General features: G+C 37.4%; 2 protein-coding genes across 5 annotated transcripts in view; one reads left to right on the top strand and one right to left on the bottom strand.

Annotated features, from left to right (window-relative positions):
- Nucleotides 1–6,431: 6,431 nt before the first annotated feature.
- The window catches only part of dpr10 (defective proboscis extension response 10), a 44,630-nt gene continuing 24,526 nt past the window's right edge, over nucleotides 6,432–26,535 (bottom strand). Inside the window, exons 1-6 of one of the 4 annotated variants that reach the window (XM_070284936.1) lie at nucleotides 25,053–25,314; nucleotides 16,450–16,661; nucleotides 14,080–14,290; nucleotides 9,801–9,928; nucleotides 8,957–9,125; nucleotides 6,432–8,277 (exon numbers count right to left, since the gene is read on the bottom strand). In XM_070284936.1, the coding sequence (XP_070141037.1) occupies nucleotides 7,988–8,277; nucleotides 8,957–9,125; nucleotides 9,801–9,928; nucleotides 14,080–14,290; nucleotides 16,450–16,527 (876 nt within the window). In that variant the 5' untranslated portion in view covers nucleotides 16,528–16,661; nucleotides 25,053–25,314 and the 3' untranslated portion in view covers nucleotides 6,432–7,987. Of the gene's footprint in view, nucleotides 8,278–8,956; nucleotides 9,126–9,800; nucleotides 9,929–12,459; nucleotides 12,738–14,079; nucleotides 14,291–14,432; nucleotides 14,732–16,449; nucleotides 16,662–25,052; nucleotides 25,315–26,535 lie in introns of those variants that run through there. The other 3 variants (XM_017162428.3, XM_070284935.1, XM_017162430.2) reach the window with 3 other exon arrangements.
- On the top strand, nucleotides 10,786–12,082 carry LOC108071642 (antigen 5 like allergen Cul n 1). The gene is made up of 2 exons (XM_017162433.3): nucleotides 10,786–11,104; nucleotides 11,168–12,082. The coding sequence occupies exons 1-2, from the start codon at nucleotides 10,964–10,966 to the stop codon at nucleotides 11,786–11,788; spliced, it is 762 nt and encodes a 253-aa protein (XP_017017922.1). The 5' UTR covers nucleotides 10,786–10,963; the 3' UTR covers nucleotides 11,789–12,082.

The raw sequence follows: 26,535 nt of genomic DNA on the forward strand, positions 1-26,535 counted from the left end.
GAGATAAAGAAGAAAATATGAGGAATGTTGAAGCCTTTGACTAAGTGATTTTAACAGATTGAGGCTTTGAAAGGTTTTAGGGATTTTTGAAATATTTTCTTAAAGGTTTTTTCTTCTTAGAAGAATTATTAATTAATGCAAAAATATTTTTTAGAATTTTTAACTTTTATCTTGGCAGTTTTATCTCTACCTTTGATTTTATATCTACTTTTTAGACCTCTTAAATTTTATATTTTAATAATAAAATTATTCTAAAGGCTTTTCCCTCTTAAAAGTTTTACTAATTTATTTTAAAATATTTAATTAGAATTTTAAACTTTTATCTTGGCAATTTTATCTCTACCTTCAAGCCTGGTAAATTTAATTCCAGCTTGTAAGGACATTTAAAATATATTTCAAAATGCTTTTTCTTCTACAAAAAATTCTTAAAATATGAAATAACAATAAATACAAATTTCCAACAATTATCTATCCAATTTTATCTCCTCCTTTAAATCCCAACTCTACTTTTTAGCCCTGGTAAATTTAATACCTTCGTTACTCTCTCTCTGATTTTGGCGATCTCTTAACCCAAACACACACACAAGCTGGCACACACACACCCATAATGTGTGTCAGCCGTATAATTGCATTTAAAGCCATCTGAAATTGACTAAGAACGACGACAGTTGCCAACAAATCCAGTTATCTTGTGGCGAATCTCTCGGATCAGAAAGCAATATAGATTAACGATTATGACAGCCATGGTGCAACGTAGTTGCTAAGAAATTCCCTTATAATTGCACTCACAGCTCACCAATAAAATTGCCAAAGTGGAAAATTGGAAATGGAGAGAAATATATGCGAAAAAGAAAACAATTTTGCATTTGGAAATAAAATGGGGAAAAATAATTATTTACACAGCAATTTTGAGTGCAACTCTGGCAAATGGCAAGAATAAACAAGAGGACAGCCAGGACAGGCCTAATTTATGTGAACGAAATGCCAAAAATTCCATTTGAGACAAAGACTCTAGAGAGAGAGAGGGAGAGAGCGGGGAAAGCTGGAAAAACAAAAATTGAAAATGACAAATTGCATTAGGAGGGTGCTTTTTTGGAAAAAGGGTTTTTGTTTTATTTTTCTTGTTTGGAGCAGAGAGAGCTGAAGAGCAGGAGGCCAGGAGGAAATGTTGTTGACCGCAAAAATGGCACAGAGTCAGCCCCACTCGGTTATCCATTTATGAAGACAACAGCAACAATGTCGCACATATTCAAAAAGCAATTCTCGGCTAAAATGGGCCCTGAAAAAGCCACAAGAACACACAGAAAAATTAAAAACGAAATTCCAGTTGAAAAACAAAACCAAAAACAACAAAGCAACATAACAAACAGACATTCCCAGAACCCGTTTAAACCGATTTCCTAATCAAAGCCATATTACTTCCCCTAACCCTGCTGCACACACGGATATATATTTAGAATTTAACCCCATGCAAAATTTAATTATGAGCTAGGGAAGCACTTTTTGTGCTCGGCTTGAAATATAATTAATTTGCTATTTTTAAAGGCCGAAAAATGAGAGATTTAGCTGAAAACTGGCGCCAAAATAATTGCCAAGGGAGCCAGCATCCCCACTTTTCCACTTTTCCCATGAGTAACCGCAGAAATTTCATTACATGTGTAAACAATATAGCCAACAAATTTGGTTTTCCCCTCTTTTTTTTCCTCATTTTTCTCATTTTACTCTTTGTTTTTTTAATGCCAGAATATTAAGAGAATGTTGGCATAATTATACTTATTAATAAGGCTGTGTATGTTGAGCACTAATGGGGGGGAAAAGTGTTGTTTTCCTGGGCTTCGGGGGCGGTAAAGTTTGTAAACTCACACAAAACTATGGAAAAGGAAGAGAAAACTTGTTGGGAGCGCAAAAGGAAAAGCAGTTGAATTGCTTCAAGGGGAGTTTCAATTTTTAATGAATATTTAAAGTTAAAAAAATAAATAATAAAATACTTTTAAATATATATTTTATTGTATTTTTATTAATTCAATTTTTATTATTAATTTAAAATTTTAATAAATATAATTGCATCCTAAAAACCAATAATAAAATACTTAAAAATATCTTAACACTGAAATTAATTAATATAGTTAAAAAAATATTAAATATAAAATACTTAAACATTTTTAATAAATAAATTTAGCAAAAAAAGCTATAATAAAATACTAAAAAATATCTTAATATTAAAAAATAATTATATTAGCTTTAAAAAACCAAATATAAATTAGTTAAACATTTTTATTAAATATATTTAGTTAAAAAAAAACCAATAAAAGAATATTTAAAAATATCTTAATATTTTAATTGCTTACAAATTTAATTCTTATAATTAGAATATATTTTAAGCTAAGTAACACTCCAAGTACATTAACTTTTATTTATATGGAATTTTCCCCAGTAACAAATCAAAGGGAAAACCCGGCCGAATTGTGCATTTAAGCCATCACACAGTGGTCGGGCCCATAGGCCAAAAATAAAAAAATTGATTTTGAGCTATTCAAGCGAAACATGGTTTTTCTATCAGCTGATTGTCCAAAGTTTACCATGCAATACGGTCTACTTGGAATTTCTAACGGGACTTTCTGAAAATAGATTGACAAAAGCGTTTTTGTATTCATGCACTTTTAATTTGTCAGCAGTGGAGTGCACAGACCAAATTTAAAAATGTAAACTATAATATAAAACGCTGTTGAACCAAAAAAAATTGGACTGGATATGGTAGATAAAGGTATATACTTTATTTGTACAGAAAAATATATATATAATTTGTGTTGTGTTTCGTGTAAATCTTTGTTAAAAAAGTGCGTCTTTTTAGTTCGTAAATGTTGGGTTTACGTAAAGTTTTAAGTATTTTCCCCCCGTTGCCCCCAAATGAAATTTATGTGCCGTCATTAACTGATATTTAAAGATTATAAAAATGTTTACTTTAGCTGCGGCTACCTGCGGCTGCAAATTTGCCATTACAAAACAAATTACCCTAATTTTTTAGCCAATAATCCGGGTTGTAATAGAAAATCGGGAAAAAACTTTAAAAATAAAAACGTCACCTGAGTACCTCGGAGCACTTATCCTTTAGTGAATACAATACATTTTTTTGATATCTGATGTTTTTGTGGACAGTTAGGATAGGATGTACACCGAAAATAAACTTTTTTTGTGGGGACTCAGGAGATTCGCTATTACTCGTAAGCATGTAAATATTTTTTAATACAAAAATTAAAAAAAAATTGCTCAAATGTTGTGTTATTATATGGTATTTAATTCATTCAGCTATTTTTAGCCGTTTCGCCACAACATTTTTTTGAAAAGTAGTGAGTTTTGCACCCAATTAACCTTACCCCCCTTAAGCTGTGTAAGTTTGTTGCTGGACAAAATAAACACACAATATATAAGTGCATAATTTTTTTTTTACTTTTGGGCACTTATATTTCACCAACGTTCTCATTAAGAGATCAAAAACTAAAAAATTAAAGTTAGGTCTTGGAAAAAAATAGTTTTATAAAAATGTTGTATGGGAGCTATAAGATATAGAGATCCGATTTTAACCAAATTTGGTAAGAATGCATAAACCTGTACCAAACATATAATCTGTGAAATTGGTTAAGATATCTTGAAAAACAAAAAAGTTTTTCATATTAAGTATGGATTTTTAACAGATTGTTCCTATGGCAGCTATATGATATAGTCGAGCAATATGGCCAATTTTTTGTGGATATACTTAAAACATTTTTCTAGATTTTTGGTGAAAGTTTCATAGCGATAGCACATCTAGAAGTATTTATGGCCGCTGCTCCATACAAGCTCGACCACTGTGCATCACTTTGCTGCAATTTAAATTGGCCATTGGCATTCGCTTTGACAATGCCACAAACACGCCAATATGGGGCGGGGTTTGGATCAGGAAAATAATGTACGATATTCCGTTTGGCAGCTGGAGGACAATATTCGGCAATGCCTGACATGGCTTTGGTCCTGCCAGGACTCGCAGTCATGTCAATAAATTATGTACTGGATTTTGCCAAAGACACACACACAGAGACAGGGGCACAGCCTCGTTGCCGTTTTGCATTTGAAGCCTTAGACATTTGATTTACGTTCAATATGCGAATTTAAATTGCAACTCTTGGCCGTGTGTCTGCAGACAAATAAATGTTTGCGACAGAGTCAAATAAAATCAAATCATATTTCGCATTAAAAATGTACGGGGTCTCATAATAAGGACACACATAAAAGGCAAACGTGTTTGCTCTCCCGTTTTTTTTCGAGACTCAAAGTGAAGTGAAATTCCTTGCCAAATTGCCAGACTTTTTTACGAACGTTAACGTTAACGCTGATCCTGCCTCCTGCCTCGGGTGTGTAGTGTAGTGTGCTTTTAGGCGGCGCAGGAATGCGGCACACAGGGAAAATTACGTTGACAAATGAAAATGTCACAATGATGATAATTTATTTTCCCTTTTGTCGATTGCCTCGGACTCTGTGTGTGTGTGTGTGTGTGTCCTTTTGCCCAACTGCGCCACATTCCCCGGGCATTCCGGCTTTCATCCGGACAGCTGTGACCTGAGCTATGCGCAATTAAAGGTAATATCCCGACAATTGCTTTTGGCCCGCAGATATGGAGTCCAGAGAATTTCGCTGCGACTTGAGTGACACTTTTTGGTACAAGGGAATTATAAGAAAGTGTCAGAGATGTCAAAAGTTATATTACAAATAATTTTGGGATTTTTAAAATATATATTTCTAAGTAAATTATTCTTTAGAAAGTATTTTAAAATAACTCTTTAATCATTATATTTATTTACAATAAATTCTTGTTACTTTTTATTGCCTTGAAGTTGTATTACCCATTTTTTAGGATTTTCTAAATATATTTGTTGTGTTATTTATTTCGTAGAAAATATTTAAAAGAACTCTTGAAACATTTTATTTATTTAAAATAAACCCTAGTTACTTTTTTATTGCCTTGTTTTTTTTCCTCAACCCATTTTAAAGCTTCCTGTGACAATCCGCAGTTTTAGCTTCTTATGTAGTCCATCCATCTTGCATACATGTAGTCCCCGTAACCAGAGTATTCCAATCACCGTCTTCATCATCTTGGGTAATACTTTCTTTCCGGCGGAAAAGCGGGTATAGGAGGGGCTTTCCGCTTTCCGCTTCATGTGCCTTATGCGTCTTATTCGCTCCTTACGCTTTCCACTCAATTCGGCTTCATGGTTTGGAGCGGGGAGGAAAAGCGAGAAAAGTGGGAGGTTGTGCGCTATTAAACTTTTTGGCATGATATTACCGCTATTTGCCCGTGCCAAGGCACACACACACATATACAGATACATACTTACTTGTCATATAATAAACTTTTATGTTAACGGCTTTTGATGTCTTACCAAAGCGCAAACAGAGTCCTACCACACATGGCCCAATGCTAAGCGTATTGCACGATGAGAAAAGGTTCATAAATTTGAAAGGAATGTCCAGTGGTCAACTTTTAATATAATTTTAAGAAAAATAATATCATAAAATAAAGAAAATAAATATTAAATTATATTTATATTTTCTTAAATATATTTTACTTGCCTTTTAAATTAGTATTTATTTATTATTCTTACCTCAAGAAAATTAAAATAGATAATTTAATGATAAAGGTAAAGTCTTCATCTATATATTTTATATATTTTATATATATTTTTTATATATTTTATAGTTTGTATATTTTGTATATATTATATATATTTTATATATAATTTATATATATATTTTTTTAAATTTGTTTATGTTTTAAATATTTTCTATATATTTTTTAATAATAGTAAAATATTTATATTTATTCCTAGTTATGACCTAAGTTCAAGCTCCTTCTCTCCAGAAAGTACCCCTTACTTTCCTCGATTTTTCTCAGTGCTTAAAATCGTAGGCTTCGTAGGGACAGCTGCCAGCCAGGCACTTAATGCCCATTCTTCTTGCCGTCAGTTTTCCGGCCTTTGCATTGCGGCTTTATTAGGCTGAAAAATGGAAAATGGAATATGCTGCCGTCTTCGGCCCCCCGAAAAAAAAAAGCAAAGAAACTTGCAATCTCCCAGGGGGACTCCTGCCTCCTCCTCCTCCTCCTCCTCCTCCATTCCTTTGTCTGTGTGCTGGTGTTTGTGTGGCCCATTAAAATTCCCTGGCTAAATGCATGAATGGCAATGGAAAATATTTGCATAAATCTTGCCGGGATTCGCTCAGCATGCGGTCGCTCTGCTGCTCAATTTTCCCCCTAAAAAACCCTGAAAAACCCACACCAAAATCAAAGAAAACAACGGCTTTTGTTATACATATTTATATCATTTGATGGTAGTAACTAAAAAAACGTTTATTGAAAATTTCCATACCGATTTCCATATTTACGTTACGCTACCTTGCTTAAAAATTAAAAACAATTTCATAATCTTTATAATGCGTTTGTGTGTAGGTGTGTGTTATGTTTTGCTGCCACTTTTGTTTGCAACAAAAGTCAACAAAGTTTGCTGCTTTACGGCTTTTGTTATATGAATATTACTTGCTATTTTATGCTTATAACATATATTATTTTATTTGCTTAACTGCAATTATTTCCATGGTTTTGTGTGTGTGTGTGTTTCGTTTTACAGCAACATTATTTTACCCATTAAACATTCATTTACATGACGCGACTAATTTTGCATGCGTTCGGTTTACATTTTTAATATCGATACGTACACTCTAAATATACCATATATATATATATATATATATATATTTTTATATATATAAATGCCTATAAATGTTCATGACTACCACATAAATACTCGAGTACTTGTTATAGTTTATTCATATGGCATATATGCTGGTTTATTTACAATTTTGATCAGTTAAACTCTGGGCCCCCCCACCAGACAGTGGCCATACATTTTTAAATGTGGCACAGGACGAAAGAGTCGTAGTCCTGGCCCGGCACATGGAAATGCAAATATTTTGTTGACAAGAGTGAAAAGTGACTTGCCAGTTGGGGAAAATGGGTTTCAGGAGGAGTGGGGGAAATGCAACCGGACATGCCGAAATGGTAGCTCTAAATTTCCCTAGGAGCATCGAACCCATTTCGGAAAACAGGAACTGCCACCACATGACTTGGGGGAAAAAATACTTTTAAATAAATTGTTGTTGGCTCGTTTCTGACTGGAATTTCTCAAGGCAAAGTGTTAAAAATTTGTTTAGGAACCTTCAAAGAAGTTCGTTTGGAAACGGGTTAGGTATATTTACAAGGCTTAGGCTCTAGGCTATACAGGACAAACACACGAATCCTTAATATGTACAACAATCTGAGTAAACTTTCGCTACATAATATAACTATTTTGCTAGGCTAAGAGGAGGATTTAGGAAATATCTGGAGATTTTAAAATATTATTTAAAGAGTCCTTTATATACAAACGGGTTTTGTGGAATCATCTTCCTGGCTTTACCCTCCGGAATAAATTATTTCCTTGCATAAATAATTGCTTTAAAATCTACAGGTATTTTCCTACTCCCCTTTTACACTTTAAATTTCAATATTTTGTTAACCAACTAGGCCTGGCTCTAGCAGCAAACCACTCGAGTATAGTTCTCCTTCAACTTGATGATTCCTTGAAAGCGCCCTCCAGTTAGCCAAGTTCGCCACTGAGCCGGGCGCAATTTACGTGAGAAGTTTATGTACATGGCTCTGATTTCCGCCTAACTAACTAATCCCCAGCCCACTTAATTAGAAACACGCTTACTTACAACTTACGAGGGAGCAGCACAGCAGCAGCAGACGGAGCAGCAGCTTCCTCTCTCCCCTTCGTTAGCATAATTAGTTGGTATTTTTTACCGGAAAGGTGGCTAGCTGCCTTCCCCCCTCTTAACTTGGGCTATAAATCATTTGTGCTGCATTTTGGGGGCTGCAGCTGCATTGGCGGTGGAATTCCAGCAGGGCGACATTAATTTATCACCGTGCAATCCGGCTGCCATTATTGACACCGACGACCGAGGAGGAGGTGGAGGAGGAGGAGGGTACGCAGTTGGGTTGCGGCTCCTTGGGGTCACTTGGTCGCAGCCTGTCTTCCTGACGACCTCCTCCACCTCCACATCCCTGCAGGAGCAGCGTGGAGCAGGCCTCCAACAATACGAGGGCCGCCACCATTGTGCTAATTACCCTGACCGCCTGACAGGACCAACAGGACGCCAAGGCAACGGCTGCCGGCGCCGCGTTCGTTTGCATCGCCTCCGGTCGCTCGCCTGTGAGGGGAAAAGCAGGAAAGGAAAATGGAAAAGCAGAGACAGAGGTGAAAAAGATGGCCGCAGATTTGACATGAATGAGTAGCAATTTGTAGTTTGTCGCCGTCACAATAAGGGCTTTTACATTCAGAAAATAAAGTGGAGGTAAAAGCAGGGACTTAAGGTGGGTTTTTTAATACAATTTAAGAGATTTTTAATTTGCTTTTAAGGGTTTTAAAGAATTTTCAATAAATCAGACTTGACTTTAGCAAGGAAATTAATGTTAGCATTAGAAAAATAAATAATTATATTTTTATATATTTAATTTAAAATATTAAAAGACTCTAAACTTAGTTAATACCTTTAAAGAGAAAACTAAAACGTAAATGAAATACTTAAAAATAAAATTATTCAATTTTCCAATAATAAATTCTCTCTCAAATCTGAAACATATTTCCCCCAGTGTCCTTCTGACCACTAGTTCATAAATTGCTTCAAAGTTTGGCCAACAAAGAGCCAGCGAGAGCTGCAAGTTTAATGCATACAAATCGAGGTCAAGCAGATGCATGAATGTATAATTCACATTATCAAAACTTGAGCATCCAATTAAGGCGGCTCGACTCTATAGCCACAAAAGGAAAAGCAACAAAAAATAACGAACATGAGAAGGAAATGCCAAGGAAATGCCATGAAAACTCACCCTGAAGGACATGGACGCGTATGCTGGCTATCTCCGTGTTCGATGGATAGCACGAGTATTTGCCAGAGTGCAGGAGATCCGCGTCGTAGATGAGCAGAATGGACTTGGTCTCCTCCGACTTGATGGTTTTGAATTTCAGCCGACCGCCGGAGGTTTCCTCGCTGAGCACCTGCGTAGAGGGGAAAATCAGAAGGAAAAGCGGCAAGCGCCAGGCGGCCGAGGTTGTCATATTAAAAGCGATTTTCCCTTGTTGCAAAAAAGTTGAAACCCAAAACCCAAACGGAGAGCGAGGAGGCAGGGGCTAAGCTAAATGCAAAAGCATGTTTTCTCATAAGCATAAAAGCCAAAATTAAATACGTTACGTATACGACGCGTAAACAAACGCGAAACAAACTCAGACTGAAACACTGGAAAAAGACAGTAACTTATTCTAGAGTTACAAAAAAATATAAAAAATATATTTTTAATTTAATAATATTCAATTTAAAAACAGATTCTTAAGATATTTTATTTAACAGAAATTTTCAAAGCTAGTTTTTAATTTTAAATATTTCTTTCACTGTTTTCGAACGCCCTCATACTTGAGAGGCGCCAGCCCAGAGCTCATAAAAGTTAAAAACGTTTATCCTGCAGCAATTGGCTGGGCGTGGCCCGCCCCTATTGCTCCTCCTCCTCCTGCTACTTCGTCTCCCCGGCTTTTTGCGCTTTTTACTGCGCACAAACTCAATTATTGCAAGATAATTTGGCACCAAAAAGGAAAACCTTAAATTGGTTTTTCCCCTCGCCCGCAGGAGTTATTTTTTCGTCTCCCGTGCACTGTAAATTGATTTTAAGGGATATTTACCTTATCCTGATGATACCAGAAGATATGGGTCGGCGGCTCCGGGCTGAACTTGATGATGCAAGTGAGATTTATAGTGCTGCCCTTGTCCACGTATAAATCAGGACCTCCCAAAATGGTGGCCGTGGGCACTGCAGAGAGATAGAGAGGAGGATGTGGCGCTTTATTACAGTGAAGCTCCGGTTATGCCATCCATTATGCAGTGCATCCCCCATTTCCCCATTCCCTTTATACATCCGACAGTTTCGAGCTCTGCTAATCACTCGGTTACGTCGCCTAATCAGCGCCATTCGCAGCAGCAGCAGCGAACGCTGTCCCTCTCGCCTCTGTCGAGTTGTGAAATTCCAAAATTGTTTGTTTTCCCAATTTCCCGCACATCGGCCGGGGCGACCAGTGACATGTACCCGTGCCACAAGCCTCCTCCTCCCGGCCACTACCACACCCACTCCCACGATTTTTGATCAGGCCCATCCGGTGTCCAGCCGTCTCGATTGTTGGAAATTTCCATAGCCCAGAGTCCAGAGGCTCGTGTTCGATGTGGGAAATGCTGTGCCAGTCAAAGTCAGCACGTTAAATAATCGATTAGGGCCTGTCAGCCCGCCGGAGAATGGAAAGTTTTTGGAAGCGACAAGGCTGCACAAAGTTGAGAGTGATTTCAAGATGGGTTATGGCTCAATTCTGGCCAGCTTTAGAGGCGTTTCTATAATTTAATGGGCTCATAACATTTTGCTTGCTTTTTTGTTAGTTTAAGATGTATATTAATGGTGTTTTCTTTAGTAAATAAAATTATTAAGGAGTTTTTAGAGACATTTTGTTAGGTGGCTAATAGTTTGTGTTGAACCTTTGCATACTTTTCGACGCTTTTTAAAGGGATTTAATATCTCTCAAGAGTTATTTTAGTTAGTATTTAATAAATTTAGAACAACCTTTAGTAATATTTTAGATAATTCAATCAAGTTAGTCACGAATTACCTGCCTTTGTCTCTAATTTGTTACCTTAATCTTTAAATATACACTCTTTTCCTTGACATTTTTGTTTACTGTTGAGTTCTCAAGGGGAAATACAACTCTCACCTTGAGTGTACACAGTTCATTTAGTCTGCAGCTGTTTTTCCGCATAACCCGGATTACTCAACGCACGTTTCCCAGGTAGTTTTCAGTACCAAATGGAAATGCAACAATATCAGGTGTTCTTTTGCCTCAGCCTCCTCGGCCTGCTCTTGAGGCTGAGAACGTGCCGGGCCATAGATTTCTGTGACATTCCGTCCTGCCAGGAAAAGACACACATTGGATGCAACAACAGCCTGGTAAGGAAGATCATTAGGAGGTGGCTAGCCAAGCAACCTAATTCCCACCTGGGTTTCCGGCAGATTTTCAATGTGGACAAGTGCCTGCGCTTCAATGGCCTGGTTAACATGCAGAGCTTCCGTCAGTACCTGCTGACCGAGCACAACAAGTACCGCCAGGATGTGGCCAGCGGGCGGTTGAACCACCTACCCACGGCCCAGAAGATGCCCGAGCTGGTCTGGGACGACTATCTGGCCCTGCTGGCCGAGTATCATCTAAAAAGCTGCCAGATGCATCTGCCTACCAACTCCTGCGTGGCCACCGATGACTTTCCCCAACCCCGTTCCAACTATGGAGAAGACTTCTTCCCCCGACCCCATAAGCGGCAGTCTAATGTTCGCCCGTTGACGGGTCTCATTGAAGAGTGGATGGACGAGATCTACGAACTGCAGGCTTTAGACTCGGAAATGGCGGGCGATAACATTGCCAACATCATCACCGATCGCTGCACCCACATGGGCTGTGCCGCCGGCCAGGACTACGACCTGTGGAATGTCCACTTTGCCCTCGTCTGCTACTACAGCGCAGGACCTCCGCCGCATGGAACGCTCTACGAGCCGGGCAGCTTCAATGTCAGTCTGTGTGCCCATGGGAAAAGCCAGGGGTACCCAAACCTGTGCAAGACCCTACCCCTAAATCACTGAGTCTGAGAGCCGGAAAAATAAATATTGCAAAGGCTTTGGGTATAATTAAATGTGCGGCAGCACTTGGGCAATAAGAGCGAAAAGGTAGAGATGAAAGTTTGGCTACTTTGGTTAGAGTTTCTATCTAAAATACCTTGTAAAATAAATATAAAGTAACCTTGATAAAAATCATGATCAAATTAAGGTATTAGATAAATATACAAACTGAACATTAAACACCACAAATTACAATTAGTTTATAAGTTTATGCAAAGTTTAGTTTAACAATATAATTAATTAGGTTGCAATTTCAAACCTTACCTTTTCCCTTAAATTAAATTCTATGATCAGGTTTAGTTTCCTTCCATAATTATAGCAATTTCCAAAACAACTCTATCTCTTAGTTAAAGTCTAGCAATTTTCCAACGCCAGCACCACCGGGAGAGGAAAAGTGAACAAAAAATTGCGAAAAAAGGTAGGAAATAATAGGTGGGGAGACGTAACAGTAACCGTAACAAGCTGGCAAAGTTAGTGGGTAAAAGCTTGTTGGAAAGCAATTTGTTCGTCATGAGCCAGAAAAGTGCTTGCCCCGGGGCGCCCCGCACTTGACTCCACAAACACACACACACCAGGAACCAGGAATGCTGTAAAATATTAAAAAATAATATGCATGCATGGCAGCCCTCCAGAACACCTCTCATCTCTCTGGTTTCCTTCTGGTTTTTTAATATATATTTTTTTTTGTGGTTAGTCTTGTCACTCAGCCAAAAAGTATGCAACGCTGGAAATCAACAATTCACCAACGCCTCACCAATTCATATCTCACACTAACCAGCCACTGTCTGAATGGGGCCAAACATTCCGGCAAACTCGTCATCGCTGGACTGGTACACCCGATCGGCGGCTATATAGAAGGCGTCGTCATTATAATACTGCTGCATCATGTTACTCGTCTCGGCGTCAATCAGATCTGATGGTGGTGTCGGTGGTGGTTGTGGTGGGGGCAAACCAAAAACATAAACAAAAGACAGAAATAAAGCAAACAAAATGTGATACCAAAATAGAAAATCATTCAAATAATTATAATAAAACCCGGGCTAAACTAATTAACTAAAGTACACAGCCGAAAATAGATTGCGACACGCCATATAAATTTCGGTGGCCTAGCAGAGGCTCAATAAATAATTCATTCGTAATTCGATGGCTATTATTTTAAGAGAGAAAAACTTTAAGTTTTATTTCATCAAATTGTTTTTCCAATCACGATTTCAAATTTGTTATTCTGGCTTTTTCCACTCCCCGGACTGGATTGAGAGGGGCTTGTTAGCTTGTTTGTTTGATTTAGAAAAACCATAAAAATAATTCGGGCCACAATACAAATACGTTTTGTGGACCCCCTGGATTAAAGAGAAATGAATGTTGTATAAATTTATGACCGCCGCAGTTTATTTTCCCAGTTATCTACAACTTAATTCCTCTTGTATATATATGTTGTATATATAAATGTTGATATCCGTTTATGTGCACGTTAAGCTGGGGGGTTCTTTCTTTTTTGTGCCAACTCCCTTCAGTCCATCAATCTGTCTGAAGGAATTTTTTGAAAATTCCTCTGCCATATTTACCGGCAAAGTCGCGTCCTGTTTTTATATCCTGCTGCGACGATTGCCAAGTGTGCATAATTTACACGCTTGGAAATTGCATGAATATGCAAGAATGATACAGAGAGGAAATATGTGAAATTCCCCAACCGAACGGGGGTCCTGTCGATCTGAATTCCTTCGAGGACGCAGGCAAAGGGAACTCCTACTCAAAAATTTAACTTTATGTAATTTTATTAAATTTATTTTGAGCAATATTTTATATAAAAACTCCAGTAAGCAAGATTTTATTTATTCCACGCATATCTCTCAATTACCAAAAGAAAGTCATAACTCTGACAACGTGATTTTTGTGTTAAAGATACCCACTGATATCCTATATAGTACTTAATATTCTGCAAGTGTTTTCGACTGAAATGGGTTCTTTTTTATGAATAAGGAAGAAATATTTATGTTTTCTTATGATATTTCTTTTATATTTCTATAAATTTAGTAACTTTTAGGGTTTCTTATCTTAAGATATTTCCCTTAGAAATAAAATATTTATATTTAAAATATTTTAAAAATTGTTTTGAGCTGGTTTTCTTATAGTAAAACTCCCCGATTAAAATCTCAACAAACTTATTTATATTCTAGAGTAAACTATATACCATAAATCATCCTAAAAATCTTAATTATATTATTATTATTATTATAATAATTATTTATACTCACCCACGATATTCAAATTAACCGAATAACTTCGCACCGGCTGCGTGGATATTTGGCACTCGTACACCCCGGCATCCCTTTGCTGGGCCCACTTGATCTGCAGGGTCCACTCGTCAATGTCCCGGTGATAGGAGGTCTGGAACCGCTGATCCGTTGTGTAGGTGTACGTGCCCACGGTGAGGATGTGCAGGTCACGGTGTCGTATCCAGGCAACCTGCAGAGAGAGACACACAACCAGTACACATTAATACCCTCTTGAAAGGACTTTAAAGAGACCAGGAAACCACACAATTTATGCAGCTCTCGGATAGAATTTTCATACAAGTCGAAATTAGTGTGCGGAACGCATGACAGACCCGGAAAATGATACTCCCCGCACCTTGACATCTTCTGACCATTTTCCGGCTCTCTGCAGAGCGACATTCACTCGACATTGCCCACTACATTTGATACAAATTTTTTTGGGTTTGTTTTTGTTGTATTTTTGTAGTATTTTTTTCTGGAAGCAAAGGCTCCTTGTTTATGCGGCTAACTGTCTAACCAATAACACACACCGACCTACAGACAGACAGACAGACAGACAGGCGTAGTCGGAGTCAGAGTCAGCCAACTGTGTGGCATCCATCTGTGCAGTTCCACTTTCCTGCCTGCCCGAATGTCTAATTCTGCATTGGCAGCAGAAAGAAACTAATAAAAAAGCTTAGACTATTAAATACCCAGCAAGGGATAAGGAAAAGCATAGCCTACTTTTTGGATGAAGCATATAAATATTTTACATATAATAAAACAGTTCAAAAACCCTTTCTAAAGGTGAATGATCTTTTTCATATTATTATTTATTTAAGTCTAAACCTATCAGGATTCAATATACCCTTCTTCTCAAAGAGTACCCCTTAAAAAAAAGAGAAAATCCAAAAAAAAAGGCGAAAAAAATGGGGAAAGTAAACTTTAGCCTGGCCATAAATTTACTGTTGGCCAAAAACCGAGCTCGAGCCCGGGCCCAGGCTGGTTAACTAGGGACCGTGTGTGTCTGTGTGTAGTTTACTGATTGCGGAAGCGGATTTGGCCAAGAGGAAATCTATGACCCCTCCGCAGTAGCAGGGACTAGAGAGCCCGTGACCGTGGCCAAATCGCTTAACGTAATCAACGTTTTCGGGCCTGCCAACACCTGCAAACTTTCCCAGCTGCTGCTGCCATTCCTGGGCGGCCAAATGGGCAACCAGAATATCCATATACATATATTTTTTGGCAAATGCGTGCAAAATATTTCCGCATTGTGTCTGCGGCAAATTGACTCGCAATCCCCCTTTATTATTTGTTATGGCAACCAATTTAATTTTGATCGTTGAAATGCAACACTTTTTCGCAGAACTTGAGGCTAGGAAAGGGAGACTTTAATTGGGTCGAGGGATCAAGTGACGCCATCGCCAAAAAAAAATGGAGGAGTGAGAAAGGGTCGCTCATAGACAAGTGGTCAGCATGTGTGTGTGCGTCTGCTGTCACGTATTACATAATAAACTGGCAGCAAATTTAATAACCCGGCTCACTGTCCTCTGTGTCTTGGCCATATCCAAGTGGATATTTGGTGACACATTCGCCACACTTGCGGCAGCCCCATTTCCGGGGCGCTTTGTTTATTAAATGTAAATAAAAATCAAGATTATTAATACGAAATGTTTTCGGCTGTTGTCTCCCTATTTGACTTTCTTTTTTTTTTTGCACTGAGGGAAATTGTAGAAATATAAAGATTTCTCGGGGATGAAAATTATATTCAAAGCTAAAAAAAAAATTTTTTTTAATATTTTATTTATATTTTAAAATATTTATAGATCTTTGAAAACTCTCCTGATTTGTATTTACCACACAGTCAAAAAATGAGCTGTATAAAATGTAATTTTTTTTTTAAGATGTACAAGATAAATTTATAAATATGAAGAAAAAATTTCAGGAAAGTAAATTATTGTCAAAAAGACTTTAATTTAAATTTAAAAAAAGATTATAAAATCCCATTATTATATTTTAAAATATTTATAGCTCTCTGATATATTTTCAGGCTTAAAATCACCAGTAAATTAGTGTACAATTATGCTGTAAAAAATGTAATATTGATTTAAGATGGAAAAAATATATTTTTATACTTTTAAAATATTTTAATAAAATTTTTCTTTCATCAAATTAATTGTTGTATATTTTTCCCTATTTCTTATATATATTTTTCGATTTATTTTTGAGTTTTTCAGTGATGGAAGTTGAATAAGATATATTTTTATACTTTTAGAAACCTTTTTACTTCTTTATTTTTTCTCCCATTTCTTATATTTATTTTTCTATTTATTTATTGTATTTTTCCAGTGTTTTCCCCCCGCCACTCACCGTCTTATTGCCCAGATGCTTGACGCGACAGCCAAGATATGCGGATTTGCCCACCAGCGATGTGATGTTCCTGGGCATCGTGAGATCAAAGTACGGCTCATTCCATTTGTGGCCGTGCGGATAATGCGATGGCGGAGAGTGTGTGGGCTTCGCCTCGGCGTTATTGTGATTGTTGTTGCTCACGGATTGCCGCTGGTAGCACACGGCTAGCCCTGAAATCGGTAAGAGACATATTTATATATATAGAAAACATTTGTAAGAATACAGATAAGATGTGCCGCAAAGACAGCTTCAAGTGGGAAAATATTGGGTGAAAAAAAAACAAAAAAAAAAATGGCATGTCATAATGCGACAAGCACCTGCTGTCAAGGACACGCCTCCCCATTTTTTTTGGGTTTGGTTTTTGGGGCAAATAAAAATTCAGGAAAAAATAAAATTGCTACAAAACTGCACCCTGACATGTGTACACTTTAATTAAAGCGATGACACAACCCCCCACTAAGGTTGATACCCTCGTTTTTGTGGCAGGGTTCTCCGTTTCACGCTTTTCCCCGCCCAAAAAGAGTCACTTAAGTGGCCTTCGCCTGGCTGACTCTGCGAGTGCCGACCATGTGGAGTGCCAGTTGCCATTTTTTTGTTGTTGTTTTGTTTTGTTTCATTTTATTTTTTCCTGTTTAGTTTAGAGTTTAGTTCGCATTGCGAAAACACGGTTGTTGTGTTTCATTCTCATTTATGGCCGGCTGGCTGGGGTTAATTTTCTAATTACTCGACGCGACGCCAACGACTTTCTATGACTTCGTCGTCAGCAAAAGCGGAAAAGCTTTTATAGCCCCCACTCAAACCCCTGTTTTTTTAGGAACCCTTTTTAGCTATGGGAAAATTGTAAAATTGTAAAACTGTAAAACTGCAAAAATTTCATTTCCGCCTAAAAGGAATCTAGGAAAGAGAAGGGCAAAACAAAGGCAAACAAAACAAACAAATAACAATCTAAACTGACTCCCAAATGGCGCAGCTCATAAACTTTGCCATTTACGAAATGAAATGGGTTGCGTGGGTCCCCTTGGTCCGTGGATATTTTTCACAGAGTAAAAAGTTAAATAAAATTCCAGAACGCCAATGAAAAATCACTACAAATTATGAAAGAATTGGCCAATTCCCCTGAGTATATATATTTACAAGTATACACTCTCGATATATGCAAAAAAAAAGGAAAAATTCCAGGTGGAATAAGAAAGCATTTCCCTGGTAATTGAGTCAAGTATTTGCCGCAGCACAGCCACCGAAATGGAATTCAGCCACAAACCGAAAGCTGAAAGAGGGAAATTCGAGGCTGGTTGTGAAGGAAATGCCTTTGGTTGGAAAATGCATTCAATGGCCACCTGTAATGGCATCAGTCAATGCTCATTTCGAGAAGATGCACTCGGGAAATGTTTATTGAGTAAAAAGAGAAGAGGAAGCTTTTTTGATTAAATTGTGAGTTATTGATTTTTTGTGGATATTTTAAAGGTCCTTTTGGAGAGTTTTTATTTATGATATGTTGTAAATATTAAATATTAAATTAATAATTTCAAAGGGAATTTTTAAACACACAGTTTCCTTTAAGAATATTTCTTTATTAATTTAATATTATTTCAATTAAAGTAATTACCACATTTTCTTTCTCTGTGTATGTCGAATTTCGGTCTGTTTGCCAGGCATCTGGCCGGTTGTCGTTTAGCCAAGACTTTTCCCAGTAACCAGTTACCAGAAGCCAGGAACAGACCAGACCGCAAAACTTAAAGAGCTGCCGGCCAGCCAGAAGCTCTACAAGCGCCTTTCAGGGTTTTCCGAAGGCAAGCTGCCTGTCCGGAGGAAGGAAAAAACAGCAGGGAAACCCGCTCCCCCTCCTTCACTCTTCACGAGGCAAACACTGCAGGAGAGTGAATGCAAATACCAGAGCTGCATTGGCATGCCGGGCGCATATGCGTATTGCTTTTATAAAACAGCAAATAGCAGGCGAGGGACACACCGACCACCACCCTCACTGAGAGATTGTTTGTACGGACTCGTTAGCCAAGCTTTTGTGCTTCGGCCCGCTTGAGCAACTCATTTATTCATGGCAGCAATTTAAGAGGCGGGCGCTGAAAGGCTGCGGGCAAATCCAAAAATGCAAATTATTCATGACAGAAATCATGACAACAAAAATCATGGCAAAAGGTCAAGGCAAGGTATATCCTCTCCCCTGCGCAATCTGTAACCAAAATCGGAACTTGTGCAATAAATATTAATGCTTTGCGATAGAATTAATTTCGGGCAATAAATCAATTAGTGGCTACGCGCAGGGGAGCATGGAAATATCACGTATTCGCCGGGTGGGTCGTTGACAATCTATGATTGATTCGCTCTAGGTGGGTGTCCTGTTCGCCGGAAGGTCCTTTAGGACCAACTGTTCTCCCTCCCTCCCCCTTTAGTCCTGTTCATTTGCATACATGCACATGCAACGAGTCCCCTGGGCCCCATAATGAATCATTCGAGCGGCTCTCTCATTTTACGCAAAATTAGCCTTGGCATCCGCCGCAGACATCGTCGCCGGGTAACGGGAAAACAATTGCAGGTCCAGGTACACACGATAACGATTACGATTACGATTACGATAACGATTACAATTGAGGGGAGCTGGAGCCAGTGACTTGGTCTTGGACCGCAACTACAACAATGGCGCAGAGCCATAAAACGCTTAGTCCTGGCCATGTGCAAGGGATTACTCTTGTAGATGTGTGTGTGTACACACACAATGTATGCAATGTATGTGTGTGTGTGTGTGCCGCCCTGTGTCTGTTTAATGGCCTTAAATATTTATAAAGCTGGCAGTGGGCAACCGCAGCAGCAGCAAACGTCGGAACCGAACCAAGAGCCATGAACCCCGGCTACTGGCTGCCGGAAGGGTTAACGATTAATTGAAACAAAGTTCAACTGCTGCGGTTAAATATGGAATATATGCAGGGGGAGACTCTGCATATATTCGTTGGTAAATTACATAAAGTTTGTTTATCTGTTTGGAAGGGGAATTTTGGTTGATTGTGGTTTATTTATGAGGGTTCTACACGAGCTATATGTCACTACAAGTAATTAATTTGTGACATAAATTATTCTATAAAATTCCAGGATACAAATTTCCCTTTACAACTCTCAAAATAATATAATATTATTAATAAAACACCTTTTTTTTACCCCCGTAAAATATGTTCCTTATCGAAATGAATTATTTGCACACCGCAACGAAATCTGAAAGACTTTCCTTATCACTTTTTCCACACCCTCAAACCCCGCATTTTGTCCTGGCAGACAGAGCGTATGAAAAGTGTGCTCATCGTGGCATGTCAGACACGGGCGGCTTTTGTATTCCTTTAGGTCCTTGCAGCCAGGCTACCTCAATTAAAGATAAGTATCAAAGTGCATAGTAATCAGGAGGCAGCCAGGCGAGCGACGGGCCAATGAGTAACACGAAGCCAGAGGCGGATTTCAGTGGAGGAGCGGGACGCAGGACGCAGGACGAATGCGGAGTAAGCACAGCGAAGTGCCTGTCAAAATGATTGTCTTACATGCATTACCCTCTTTCCGGGACGACGTCCTGCTGCTCCTCCATCACTCAAACATTTTACGTGGGGTGGCGGTGGGCCCACCTGGCGTATGCGCAATTTTTTACCTGTCTGCCTCTTCTTTAGCCTGCTTCTCAGTTACTTGTTACTTATTTTCGCTCGCTTTCGCTCTGGACTTTTTGGCTGCACATCGTTTTTCACAACAGCCACAAAATGTAAAATTTTTGCGCCATTTTTACTGCAATTTATGCACATTGGCAGGGGCAGGTGCAGGGGTCCAGAGGAAGGGTAGATGGAAGGGCTATGGACGGCGAACGAAGGACGTATTCGAAATCCCAGTCCTGCGGCCCTCTTTGGTCATTGCTTGTTAACACACCCAATGGGAGTTATTAATGTTTGCGGCGCTTTATTTACGGCTGCCAGGCAGGAATTGGGGCTGCCAGGCAAAGTCCTGCCTGCCCAGCGAGTCGATTTTTTACGGCTCCCGCAGGCTTCGAAGGATTCGCTGACAGGCAACAACCAACAGCATGCTTCCCGTTCTCCCTTTACTCTCTTCCCCATCGGTTGATTTAAATTTGGTGTAGTTAATTTTTAACCCAATTTTTTACTCAGCGATTTCTTTATTTATGTTCACCCGCCCTTTTAATGTTGGCTACATTTTATTGCCAGGCGTTATGAAAAAATTCCAGGCTTACAGTTGCAGGATTCAATTGCCAGAAGAGTTGTTTGGAGGCTTCCTAGAGCAGGAAGTATAGGTTACAGATTTTTAGGAAAAGTATATTTAAGAAAATATACTTTACTTTACTTTTTAGGTATTTAAATATTTTAAAAATATATTTAAGAAAATATATTTTTAAAATATTTAAATACCTAAAAAGTAAAGTAATTCTTGAAAGGAAACTATAAATAACAACTTTTGAATAATGATTTTTAAGAGAGTTCTATTTATTCCAAGAAGTTAGGGATTAAACATAATAAAATACATAAAATTATCAATGAAATTTTATATATAATTTTTTAAAATATTAAAAATTATCCACTGTATTTCCTATTTTTCCTATTTAATCTTTTCCTCACCCACCTTTACTTTTCCTGCTTAAAATCCATAAACTTTCTAGGAGTGCCTTCCATCATTTTTAATCAGTTGAAACCTTTAACAAACATTTAATTCCACTTGGCCCGCCTTGGGTTTTAACTTTTTTTAACCCGACTTGTCACATTTCGCCTCCTCAAGAAAGTTTTCCACTTCAATTTCTTGTTGCTCTGTGTGTCATTTGCAAATCAAATTGTAATTGAAGAAGTTGGGTAAGTTGTTCCATTTCTGCTTTCCCTTTTCCTTTCTCTCTCTCCTGAGCTTTCCCTACAACAATGCCGGAATGTCTTGAGCAGTAAAATATTGTTCGGGAAAATCCTTGGAGCGGGTGTGCCTGCTTTTGTGTGTGTGGCTTGTGGCATATCGAATTCTGATTTTAATCCTGCCTGCATTTGTATGCAAATGTGGCCAGAAACCGAAATCGGAATGATTCTTTACAATTTGATTTGCCGCTCACAATGTTTGATTTGGCTTATTGGAATATAGATAAATTTAGATCTAGAATAAAGATGGATATTTCTATAATCCCAAAGGGGTTCACAAGGGTTCAACTTGAATGTATGGTATATATGTCAATTGGTTAATGCGAAAAATCAATAGAAAAAACCTTTCCAGGAAGCAATATTGTGGCCTGATTAAAAATGCATAATTTCCATGTTAAAGTTCTCCGTTGGCAAAGAAGGAACGTCACGCATTGTCTATTTATGCTTCATGCGGTTAACAGTGAGGGGCATAAATATATGGTGAATTGAAAATTTGTATAAATAAATTTTATATATATTTTATAATTTTATTTAGAAGTAAGCACTGCAGTAAAGGAGTCATTATTGAAACCATTAATTAAATATATTCATAAAAAATCTTTGCGAAATAAATTTAATGATTTTTTAACTTAGTTATGATATTTTTAAATTTTAGTTTGTCCCAAAAATTGTCATTTAAAAATATGCAGAATATTTAATAATATTTTTTAGAGTTTTTAAGTATTAATATATTAATGTTTCATATTTTTCCAGAAATATTTCACTTAGAAGTACTTCTAATATAGAGTGGAAAATACAAGGAAATTTATTAAATTCATAATAATAAAGCAAAATAAATATTAATATTAATTAATTTATATATTAATAAAATATAATAATAAAAAATTAAAATCAGGTCAAGACCCTTTAGATATATAGTTAAAATAAAATATTATTACCCAATTAAATCCTATAAATATAACCTTATTCCTATTAAAATTCCCCTCAGCTTTCCCTATTTTTATGGCCACTATTTTATGCCCCTGCACCTACCAGTTGATGGCAATGTGAATGACCAGGCCAGGTCGACATGCAAGTGCCCCCGGTTGACTCCTACCATATATCCCCCATATATTTATATTATACCCCCTGGTCGGTGTACTCAGTGTGCTCTTCATTGCATGTGGCCCGGTGGTCTTGGAGCTGCATTTGCCATAACTCACATTTCAGGCAGACCGACCCGACCGCCTGCCCTGATGTTCATATTAATGTGCATTTGTGCTAGTGTTTATTTAAGCAATTATTACCATTCAGCCATGTCATCCGGTCAAAAGAGGCGTGCCAGCATGCCAGCGGGGCAGGAACGAAATGCTAATTAGATTTCGCTGTTGAGAAGGAACCAGGACGACATCTATTAAATGGCCATAAATTGAAATTGAAGCCAGAGCTGGTACGAGAAATGAAATATTCGCCTGACACGCAACATCAACTGTCAATTAATGTGGTTTCAGCCCAATATTGTTTCGCTTTCAATTAAACTTCAATCGGGCTGCATAAGCGGCTAATAGAATTCGATGGCGACCGAGGCCGAGGCCGAAGCAGAGGCCAAAGCCGCTAATCGCATTATATAAAAAACATTCTTTGTTTGTTTTCAATTTAACAAGTTTCCGAGGAATAAAAAGAGCAAACGGGAGAGCAGCGAGTGCGAGTGTGGGTGGGTGAATATATTTTTTAACAAAAATATTTGCGCAATTCACACATCAAACGGGAGCAAAGTTTTTTTCTCTCTTTTGGAGATGGAGAGATTTTTCTGTTTGATGTTGTGTTCGGAGGCGGAAATTGCACAAATTGTAAAGCGCCACTTTCCGGTCACTCGATGTCTGCCCTACTCTTTCTCTCTCTCTATATCTATCTATATCTCTATATCTATATGTATCTGTGGGATCCATAGGAATCTGGGTGTATATTTTGGTGTTAATTGAATTATATTTGCCGCACAATTGGCCACTGCAGGTGCAGTAGCCTTGGGTATATGTTTTGTTTTGATCAGCGGGCCGGAAATGGAAATTCTATCCAGAAATATAGATACTTTTACTATCTGGCAGAGACACCCAGCATTTAAGGCAAAATAAATGCACAAATGAACTGAATAAACAGGCAATAAAGCTGGCAAATAAATTAAATTAGCTGGAATCACATTTCAAACGAATCAATTAAGTTGGAAATTAATCGAAGCACACTTATGCCCCCATACACAAAGCTGGTCATTGATTATTATTTTTTTTTTTTATAATTTAAAGAACAATACGGGCCATACAAATAATTATTAAGAGTACAAAGGCGTGGGATTTAAACAAAGTATTAATAATTCAAGGGAGATATCGAATTTACGTGAGCTGTAAGCGATATTAACCAAGTTTACATTCATTAACAGTCAAATTAAATGGTATTTTATAATAAGAACAGAGAGATGTTGATTTTATAATTTTAAATTTATATTTTAAGGGTATTTAAAATATTTGTTTTTGTTAAAAATAAGTAAAAGTATAAGTAAAATATTTTTTTTTGTTGTTGTAGCAACTTCTTAATTAAAAAAAATATAATTTAGGTAAATAAGTGCAATTTTTTAATTAAAGAAAATATAATTTAGGTATTTTTTTGGTTGTAAATAAATTCTAGCAACTTTTTAATTAAAGAAAATATAATTTAGATTTTTTTTTTTTTGTTGTAATCAAATTCTAGCAATTTCTTAATTAAAAAAATATATATAATTTAGGTTTTTGTTTAGTTGTAAATAAATTGTAGCACCTTCCTAATTAAAAAAATTATAATTAATGCCTTTCTCCGCTTGTTCTCAGTGACATAAACATATTTTCTTTGCTGTAATCCCCTCCATGTAAGCCCCCAAATCACATTAGCCAAGCTCTGAGGGCCACACCTAATCATAGTTTGAGTATTTTGACTGCTTGACATTTGCGCAACCTTTATCGGGCCTTCGAGATCGATGTTTTATTCATGCCACTGATGACCCGCACCATAACCCGGCCGAGGAGCTCATTACAAACAATCAAAAGGCAATAGGACTTGGCATAGACCAGCCGCAGGACGAGCTCATAGTTTGAGGGCAATAAAAGCAAATAGGCCCCAAAATCCCACACTATAAGCCACACCACACACACACACGCATGTGAAGAGAGAGTGCCAAAAATAAATGAAACACTAAAACTTAATTTGGTGTTTATGCCAAAGGACAGCCCCTAATGACAACTGGCCCTTTGTCTTGGTCCTGGGAGGATTAATAAAGCAAGTTCCAGGAGGACCGCTAATGAACTGTGCCGTTAAGATCCTGTCTATGAACTCGAAGCAGGACCATGGCCAACGGGGCGTATGTGTGATGAGCGTCTGTTGTTTGTTTTGTTTGTTTGTTTTGTTTATTTCTCGCTCGCTCGCTCTCTTGTATAAATTATTTGAGCAAACATTTGGCGCTGATTGCCAAATGCCTTTGGCACCGAGAGACATAAAAAATAATGAAGAAAAATAACTTAAAGCGACGGACTATAAAATAAATGATCCGGCAATGGGATCCTCAGTGTCTCCGCTCCGCTTCCGTTTCGCAGACGTGCATAAATTGTGTGGAAATTTGTGGCCAAAGTGCCCATGGCCTGCGGTCATACATATACATAAACATACCATATATCCGTTCCCGTTCCTATGCCGCCGCCGCTATATAGCCTGGCAAATTTGTCGGTCATTTGCATTTGACTTGACACAAGACACAACACACAGAAGGAGCTATGTAGGAGCTAGGAGCAACCCCCTCTTGTCCTGTTCAAAGTTTTGCTTGCCCATTTATTATGCTTCATGTATGACATTTGTGGAGCAAGAGAGGGGTAAGGGGGAATGGTACTCCGGGGCTGAGCATTTGGGGAATTACCCGAAACCCGAAAACCCAGACCCCAGACAAGGACAAATAAATCAAAGCCTGCTTTTTGCCATTTTATTGGAATTGTTGGCCAAATTTTATTTCCCCCACGCAAAAAAAAATGTCATCAAATGGATTTGTATTTTTAGCGCAAATTGCATAAATCAAAAGTTTTGCTTTGTCAATTTTTTGTTGTTTTTTAGCCACTTCCTTGGGCCAAACTTTTGATTGCCTTTTCAGATGTTTTCATGTCCGAAGTCTTCAAACACTTGGACAGAAAGCCGAAGAAAATAATAGAGAATGGAGCTGCTTTTGGAATTTTGCATGTTTTGCCAGCTGTAAGCCGCTTTGTGACTTATGAATCATAATTAAATAAATTTCCATTTAGCCTGTTGACACATCTGAGTGCTCATTAAACAGCTAAATGGCTAGGCACTAAATCAGAGCGGCTTTATACTCTGTTTATATTGTTCGCTGCACGCTCCCATAATTTATGCCCGCTTCCCAACTAATATCATATTAACTTGTTTAAATTCCGCCACAATTTATGCAATGCCTCTCCTTTAGGCCATAATTTTGCCGCTTTTCATTCCATTTCGACCATCAAATCATTTTCCACAATCAAATTCGTGAAGCGTTCAGGGACAGAGTCAGTCTATATATATATGTTATAGTCTATAGAAATTTCATTCTCTGTGGTTTGTAAATGAGCGTGTGCCCAGCGATTTCCAAATCATGAAACATAAATATTTTATATTCCATATAATGTCATGTGGGGAAGGTTTTAAGACCTGCTAAGCATTTTACGGCAATATTTAAATTATTTATTAGGTTTTTATGCTTGAAAAATTAAGTGGAAAGACACCTCATAAACATTTTAAGAAGAGGCTGGGTTTTAAATTTATTTTAAGGGGTTTTTTTTTTGCAGAGCTTAAATGATTTTATTTTTAAAATAATAATATTACAAGGGTTTTTTTAATAAATTGTATTCTATCTTAACTGAAGATGAATAAAGTTAAGTAAGAAATATATAAAAATATTTTTTATATTTATTTTAACATTTTAAAGAGACTCTGTTTCTTAAATTTATTTTTAGGGTTTTTTTAACAGGGTTTTAGTGGATTTTTTTGTGAAAAAATAATATTTATAGAGTATTTTTGAATAAATCGCAACTGAAGATTAATAAAGTTAAGTAGGATTTTTGTAAAAAATATTTTATAAATTTTGCTTAATTTATTTATTTTTTTAAAT

The sequence above is a fragment of the Drosophila kikkawai genome, chromosome 3L, assembly GCF_030179895.1.
Source record: "Drosophila kikkawai strain 14028-0561.14 chromosome 3L, DkikHiC1v2, whole genome shotgun sequence".
Taxonomy (NCBI): Eukaryota; Metazoa; Arthropoda; class Insecta; order Diptera; family Drosophilidae; genus Drosophila; species Drosophila kikkawai.